This window comes from Polyodon spathula, chromosome 29 (assembly GCF_017654505.1).
Source record: "Polyodon spathula isolate WHYD16114869_AA chromosome 29, ASM1765450v1, whole genome shotgun sequence".
NCBI classification, from domain to species: Eukaryota; Metazoa; Chordata; class Actinopteri; order Acipenseriformes; family Polyodontidae; genus Polyodon; species Polyodon spathula.
The window spans coordinates 5,029,452-5,036,986 of record NC_054562.1 but is presented as its reverse complement, the minus strand read 5'-3'; the positions used below and the strand labels follow the sequence as shown (position 1 = coordinate 5,036,986).

Sequence of the window (7,535 nt, the reverse complement as noted above, 5' to 3'; positions counted from 1 at the left end):
ATATATATATATTATATATATATCTATCTAAAAAAATAAGAGAAGGTCAATTTTTTTTCTCTTTCCAGTTAGTTGTTTTTGTATAATTCTCGCTCTTTTTAAAGCCCACTTTTAAAGTATTTACCTCACAAATGTCGCAAAAGTCCCTGTCTGCAGCAAAAACCAAAGCTGTCACTCCATTAAGAATTTAAGAAAGTTTCAAGTTTCAGTCCAGCTGAAGAATTTAAGAAAAGGCTCAGTTTCAGTTCAGCTGAGGAAGGTAGGAACAGACTCCGGGCGTGTTTCAGGGAATCGGATATCCGAGGAATATCCCAGGATCTGAAAGTGCGGGGGGGGGGGGGGGGGGGGGGGGGTAATCGGTGGAGCTTGTCAATCTGCATACAGCATTTTCAAAAGCAGAACTGTGACCTTATTCTCTTGTCCTCTTTAAGCCTGTGGCGTTGCTGTGGATTTAACAAAAGGGGTCTCTCTCTCTAATAAGTCGGTAATAGGCTGAAGTGAGGGAGACTCGCTTGTTATCCGTAGTTTTGCTTGGGGGCGGGGTGGTGTGGTGGGGGAGGTCAGTATTCCTTCTGTTGTTCATTGTGTGACGATTAGGCCAGTGGTGAGCTTTTTACTTATTGTCATTTATTTATTTGAACTCTGCATGACTTATTTAATGCTATGCCTTCCCATCAGTTAATGTCTTAATTTAGTTGTCCTTTTTTTATCTTAGTCATACTAATCTTTCAATACCTCATTAGGGTTGGTCGGGTTACCGGTAAAACAGGTATTCATTTTTTTATTTGAAATTAGTTTTGTTTGGCCCTACTAATAATAAAATAAAGTTCAGTCACTTTGCAGTCATATTTGACTTCTCTGAGCTGTGTAATTTGCAGGAGGAGTTCTTTTTTTTTTTTAAACCAGGAAAAAGAAAGATAACATTAAAACTGAATCTTCATTTGTGTCACGGTGAGAGGAACAACAGCAGACAGCAGTTAAGTTAGACTTGACTTGCTACACAAATCACATGATGACCAGAATGTAAAAGTATTACCATAGATCCTGAAGCACGGGCACGGATTCAGTCCTGAAACCCATTAAAATTCATGTTATCTTGGAGTTCGTTCTACATTTTGCAGAGTCACCCGGTGCTGACACAAGGTGTGAAATTGTGCAAAGTTTTCAGGATGGATTGCGCTGTGAATATTGTGGCTGTGTGCTGCGTCACTGCTGGGGTGCAAGGTTGTGTAAAGAATGTGAAAACAGCTTTGCTGCCACCACTTCTGGGAAAAATGACCACATTGCACATGCTTTACCACATCGACTTTGATAACATCAACAAAGCAAGCTGGTCACAAAAGTACATTTTTAACTATACAGCTGTGGCCAAAAGTTTTGCATTGCCTGCATTTTTAGGATTGAGACGTTTCAAAATAAAAACTGCATCAACATAATTTAGATCTTTTTATTTAATATGTAATCAAATAAACTACAAAATTATATTGCAAGTGTCTGTCAGAAGCCATAATAGTAGTACAGTATTTCATGTTGGATTTAAAAATGTCACTTTTTCTTTGAATTTTGTTGTCAGTTTTTCGTTATGTGGAAAACCACAAAGCCTGTGTAATTCAATATTTCAACATTATTCATCAGGTTTCATTCGACTTTATGAAGCAAAATGAGTTTGTTCTATAGGGGGATGCAAAACGTTTGGCCATAGCTGTGTACATTATTGTAGTTTGTGACACTTCAAGTCATGTACTGGTTGTGTTAGTGCAGTGTGAGATTGCTGTGGTATAAACATTGACCTCCTCTAGTGCTGTTGCCGTATCTCAGGGCAGTGACTGACCTCTTCCCACAGCTGATACTGTGCGTGTGAGCTGCCTGAGTTACTGTACCGTGTGACAAGCTGGTTAATAAGAGCGCCCAGGCTGCACTTCTCTTACTCTTGCAGAGTTCCCCAGGCTCTCTCATTTGTATTTATTTCCTTTAACTGCTGGTGTTGAACACGGGGGATTAGCTGAGGCTCAGACTGCGTTAGGTGCTGCAGTAGTTTGGGGTGGAGATCATGGAGTGAGGTATACAAATTGAAAGGCGTGGTTCTTGTTGGTGATCTGGTAGTAAGGAGGAAGTTTACTTTAATACATTTTTTTATTTATTTTTTTGAGGAAGGACACTAGATTATAATACAGCTCTGATTCTAGGATTCTTGTAGTCATGGCAAAGTCCAAGAAAGCACAGTGGGTGGAAAGTTTGTGTAACACTAACGATGCAATAGAAACTTTTTTAGACTTCCCTTAACTTGCCAAAAGAAGGGTGTGGTGGTACTGGATAGCAGTTTACAAGTTTAGCAGCAATTTCCTGTCTTTTTATTTAGAGATGCATTTACAAACTGTGTCTCCGTAATGGAGAAAAGTTTCCTGGTGACTGTGTGGCTTCTTTTATCCTCCCTTATTGAAGCCAGGGTCTAAAACAAAGGGTTTTACCTTTTTAAATTCACTCTGTAGTACATTACCGCAATTTGCTGTAGTGTGGGACTCCTACTACTGTTTATTATGTTCTCCCTGTTCAGCTGTCAAGCTTGTTCTCACCAACATGGGCATTTCAACTCCTTTTTCTAAAGAGCATTTGTTGCACAGTGTTCATGTTTATCATACTTTTCATTAAGTGCAGTGTTGATAAGAGGGGTTACTTTAGCACCACCGCTTACACTGAACCTTCAGTCAAGCACTAGGTTCGATCGGCACATCAGCTTGGAACATTTTTATTTCAGTGCGTTCTGTATTGCTTCATGAAAAGGGAGCTGTGAGCTTAATTGCACAATTTCTGCTTGTTGGTTCTACCTTTCGATTGCATAGACTGTGCTGTTTTTCTGTGGGTTTGGCAGCGGGAGTAAACGCTACAGTACAGTTTAATGCAGTTAGCGTACTGACATGTATTTGTTACCGTGCAGGACATAGTGGTGAAGGAATGCTCTCTTCCATACTGTACAACAAGACATTTTTTTTTAGTTTGGTTTAATTCTAAAGCTGTTCGGATAGTGATGCTGTAATTGTGTTTTATTTTTATTATTTCAATGCTGGCCCTTGTTGTGTTAATCTTTGCAGGAGAGTAATGCACTATTTAAAAGCCCTGTGTAAGACCGCTGTGTGATTTTGCAGGCTCATAAAGAAATCCTAAAGCTGGCTCCAGGGTTTCAAATGAAACAGAAGGCACACAATGCTGCTCTGGAATGAGCCATAGTAACTCATTCATAAGTATCAAATAACCAAGCCATAAACACCTGCCACGACATTGTCAACAGGGAGTAGGCCCACGACAGATTCTTTTTATAAAAAAATGATAATAAAAAATAACATAGGTTTGGTTTTGTTCTGATATTTGGAAGAAAACCCAATGCAAGTTTGTAGATTCGGTTTGGTTAGGGTGGTTTGTGTTTATCAGGGATTGTTTAATTTATGTTGCTGTACTGTACTGGGTAATAACTGCCTTTTCTGTGAAATATTTGCATCTAATTTCCTGGAGGAAAAAAATAAATCCCGCTTCCACATCTCTTGGTGTTAGAATCCCCATGCCCGTCCTTTATCGACTGTGTCCTTGTGAAAAGCACAGCACAGTGCAAGACTGTATCTCAGCGGTTGTTGTTTTTAATGATACCCTTGCTTGTGCTGGACGCCTGCCTGCAGTGTATGGGCTGCCTCGGGTCCCAGACGGGGACAGGAGAGAGTTTAAAGACGTTGAGGGAGGGGGGAGGGGGATGTTTATCAGAGCTCACAAACTGACAGGCTTCCTCAATGCAGGTTGTTTTAATTCGAGACGGAGACTGTTTTCTTTGGCTCACAGCCAGAACTTCAATGGCAACTTCAAAGCTGCTTACTTAACTTTTTCACCCCTTCTCTGCATTTCACGTCCAACACAGCTGAACCCAGAACTTTATATGAATATAATATATACGTATATATATATATATATATATATATATATATATAGATATATATATATATAGATATATATATGTAAACATTTGACTGATTACAAGTTAGATAAAAAAAAAAAAAATCTTCCAAGTACTGTTGATCTTTGTCTCTTCCTCACCCCAAATAAGGTAGCTTAGAACTGCCAGAATTAATCATTTGCAAACCTGATCTTCTTTTTTTTAATTTTAGTTTTGCTTTATCTAAAACGCAGATCCGCCAGTGGTTTTAGATCATTGAAATACACCCTGATGTCACACTTAATTATCGTCCAATAACAGCTATGTAAAAAAAAAAAAAAAAAACCCTAGTTTTAATTTGTTGTTTTAATATTTCTTTCTTCCTCTCTTTTCCCTTTAGACGGGCTCATTTACGGTTGTGCTTGGAGCGTTTGAAATCTCTCGTACCACTGGGACCAGATTCTAATAGGCACACCACCCTCAGCTTGCTAATGAAAGCCAGAGTGCACATAAAGGTAAGCATGACGACACACCCACGCACACCACTGAACCTCCTTGTGCTCCGTCCTTCAGATGAGACATAAAAAAAACCCTTCTGATAAATGACCAAGTAATAAGAATGCAACAATGTAAAGGGAAAGGGGTTACATTTTCCTTTCTGGCTATTTTTACTACATTATATGAAAAACTAGTATCTACTGTCTAACTCCTCAACAAGAAGGGACAGAAATCTAAAAGACGCGTGTGTGTCTCTATTCCAGAAACTAGAAGAGAGCGATAAGAGATCCCAGCACCAGTTAGACCAGTTGCAGCGTGAGCAGAGGCATCTGAAGAGGAGACTGGAGCAGCTGGGAGTGGAGAGGATACGGATGGACAGCACCGGGTCCACTCTCTCATCCGAGAAGTCCGACTCCGACCAAGGTAAGAGACGCTGCGTTCGAATTCCTCGCTCTGCTTCGCTCTTTATGTATATGTTATCTGTAGCCTTCTAAACAGACAATGCCCACGAGTGTCGTTTACTGTTTTGCATGCAGATTTTTTTTTATTCAGCGTTTTAAAGGTTATGTAGGGATCGACTGGGCAGACCTTGTATTTAAAAGTGCAGGACAGTTGAGATCAGTTAGGAAGCTGTTCTAAACTGTTTTAAAAATAAATAAGTAAAATAATAATTCTTTTGGAAACTTTAAATTAAAAAGGGCAGGGTGGAAGTCTACTTCAGAAAGCCTAGCAGATGTTGATCGTGTTTGTCTGACCAAACCTTGATGCCACATTCCGAAGGCGTTTCTGATGGGGAAATTATGTTTAAACAAGGGTAGGTGCAGCTATCCAGTTTAAGTTTTCTTTGAGGGGAGTTTAAAAAATAAACCGGTTTGTGCAGTAGATAAGGCAGTGCCCCTTAGAAAAACACTGGTTTCAACACCCTGGTATTTCATGCCACTTTTTTTAAATCGTCTCTATTGATCAAAACAAGTCTGACAGGGAGGGCTTTTCAGAATGAACTCTGAAGCTATAGGTACAAACGCTTGTAAAGCTACATACTGGGCAAATATAGACAATATGTAGACAATCTATTAACAACTTATAACAGCTTGTTTCGAGCATTGCTTTTTCCATCCAGCTGAAGGACATAGGATGTCATTTATTGTTTTAACAATTATTCACATTTTTTTGTACCTGTATTACTGTTTATTTAGTGCCATCTTTTTAAATCCTTCTTTTGAATCAGGGAGGGCTGGAATGAATTGTCTCTAAATCTATGGGTAAAAATGCTTGAAAACTGCATGCCGTGCCAGACTTGAGGTATGTGAACCGCCCTTACGCTCGCTGTGTGCGTGTTTTTTTTTTGGTTTGCCTTGCAGAGGAGATCGACGTGGACGTGGACGTGGAAGGGACTGACTACCTGATGGGGGACTTGGACTGGAGCAACAGCAGCATCAGTGACTCTGACGAGAGAGGCAGCCTGCGGAGCAGCTGCAGTGACGAGGGTTACTCCAGTGCCAGCCTCATGAGACTAAAACTGCAGCAGCTCTCCCCCGGCCCCAGCAAACCACCAGCAACAACAGCAGCAGCAGCGTTGGGCAGCAGCCTGTAAGAGAGGATAGCCGACCAGCAAGACAGCAACAGCAACAAGCAACGACCACCACACAGCTCTCCACTCTGCCCAGTCGAACCCAGTCAAACCTGCTCGCGAACAGCACATCAAACAGGGTCGTCCGCCTTTTGGTATCCAGAGACCAGTTTCTCAAAGCTAGCACTTACATGGGTCTGTAATATTTTAAGATAGTATGAGAACGTTTTGTAAATTTCCACTCACAAGTGTATATTCTTTAAAGCATAAATGTGTTATTTTTATTCGTAGGGAGGTGAATTGGATTTAGCACTGTTACTTAACTGCTTTCTAAAACTAGCCCCAGGTTGATTTCCAAACTAGTGACGTGAGGAGGCTAGAATCAAAGTGGCGCCACCCCCCCCCACCCCCTCACTCTCTCATGTGCCTCTCCAGGGTTTTGGATCCTGCTTACCATGTAACTGGTGACTAAGCTGATCTGTTGACCTCAGCTAAGGCTGCATTTCTGCATTTCTAACAGGCTGAAATGCCACTTTCAACTATCCCATGCATTTTCAGTGTTGGGGGGGGGGGACGGGGGGACTGGATCTATATTGTACTTATTTAAGGTTTTACAAAGCTATGTATTGAAAAAGTTAAAGGATTGATTAAAAAGCCTATAGAACGAACGCACTGGTGCTTTTTGTTCTGTGTTTATTCACGGAAATACCAACTAAGAAAAAGGATGCCCCACTTTGATTCTAGCTTTGCCCAGTATAAAGACCAGGATTCTCCAGAGTGGTCTATAGAGATTAGGGGTGGGCCTGTCTGTACAGCTGCTCTTCGTTCCATACAGGTTTGACTGCAGCATTCTTTCGTCTGTGAAGAACGCGTGTGTGTCTCCTTTTCTTTTAAAAATTTTTTTAAACATTTTATTATATAGCTTGCTGTTTAGAATTATTATTTTTTTTATTTAAATGAAAGAGGACCGATGTGCAGCATTGGTATGTGTGTGTGTGTCACCAAACAAAAAATCGCCTCGATTTCTCTCTCTGTCCTGAAGGTTTGTCTTACCTACTGCTATCACAAATTCTTTTTAAAAAAAACTTTTTTTCTTTTTTAAATATTATTTATTTTTATTTAATCACACGTGTATCTTTAAAAAAAAAAAAAGTTAATGAAACACAAAAGCACATTCCAAATATTGGAAGCATTTAAATGCGTTTGTAGGTTAGTGAGCAAATCTCTCTCTCTCTCTCTCTCTCTCTCTCTCTCTCTCTCTCTCTCTCTCTCTCTCTCTCTCTCTCTCTCTCTTAAAGAAAGAAAAATAAAAGAAAAAAGATTGAGGAGTCAGTCAGTGTTTTTATTTATCGACCGCCTTGGTAAAAACCTCACTGTTTCGACTGTAAAATCACAAAAAAAATAAAAATAAATTTAAAATAAAAAAAGGTTCTTCGGCTGTAGCAATAGATCACATAGACCCATCAGTGTCTGCTATTTTAATATAACCCTATTTTATTATTTCCGTTAAATGTAGCAAACATGTAAATAATACAAAAAAATATATAAAAA

The 7,535-nt window shown here is 39.7% G+C and overlaps 1 protein-coding gene across 1 annotated transcript; it reads left to right on the top strand.

Moving 5' to 3' along the window:
• Positions 1–2,199: 2,199 nt before the first annotated feature.
• On the top strand, positions 2,200–7,269 carry LOC121302170 (max dimerization protein 1-like). The gene is made up of 4 exons (XM_041231987.1): positions 2,200–2,222; positions 4,263–4,431; positions 4,678–4,837; positions 5,776–7,269. The coding sequence occupies exons 1-4, from the start codon at positions 2,200–2,202 to the stop codon at positions 6,006–6,008; spliced, it is 585 nt and encodes a 194-aa protein (XP_041087921.1). The 3' UTR covers positions 6,009–7,269.
• The last annotated feature ends 266 nt before the right edge of the window (positions 7,270–7,535 follow it).

Excerpts from the sequence above, each read along its gene's own strand:
- LOC121302170 (XM_041231987.1), top strand. The coding sequence starts at position 2,200 with ATGGCAAAGTCCAAGAAAGCACA. Across the intron at positions 2,223-4,262 it reads GCAAAGTCCAAGAAAGCACA|CCTAGTTTTAATTTGTTGTT; the intron begins GTGGGTGGAAAG and ends AAAAAAAAAAAC. Across the intron at positions 4,432-4,677 it reads AAGCCAGAGTGCACATAAAG|AAACTAGAAGAGAGCGATAA; the intron begins GTAAGCATGACG and ends TCTCTATTCCAG.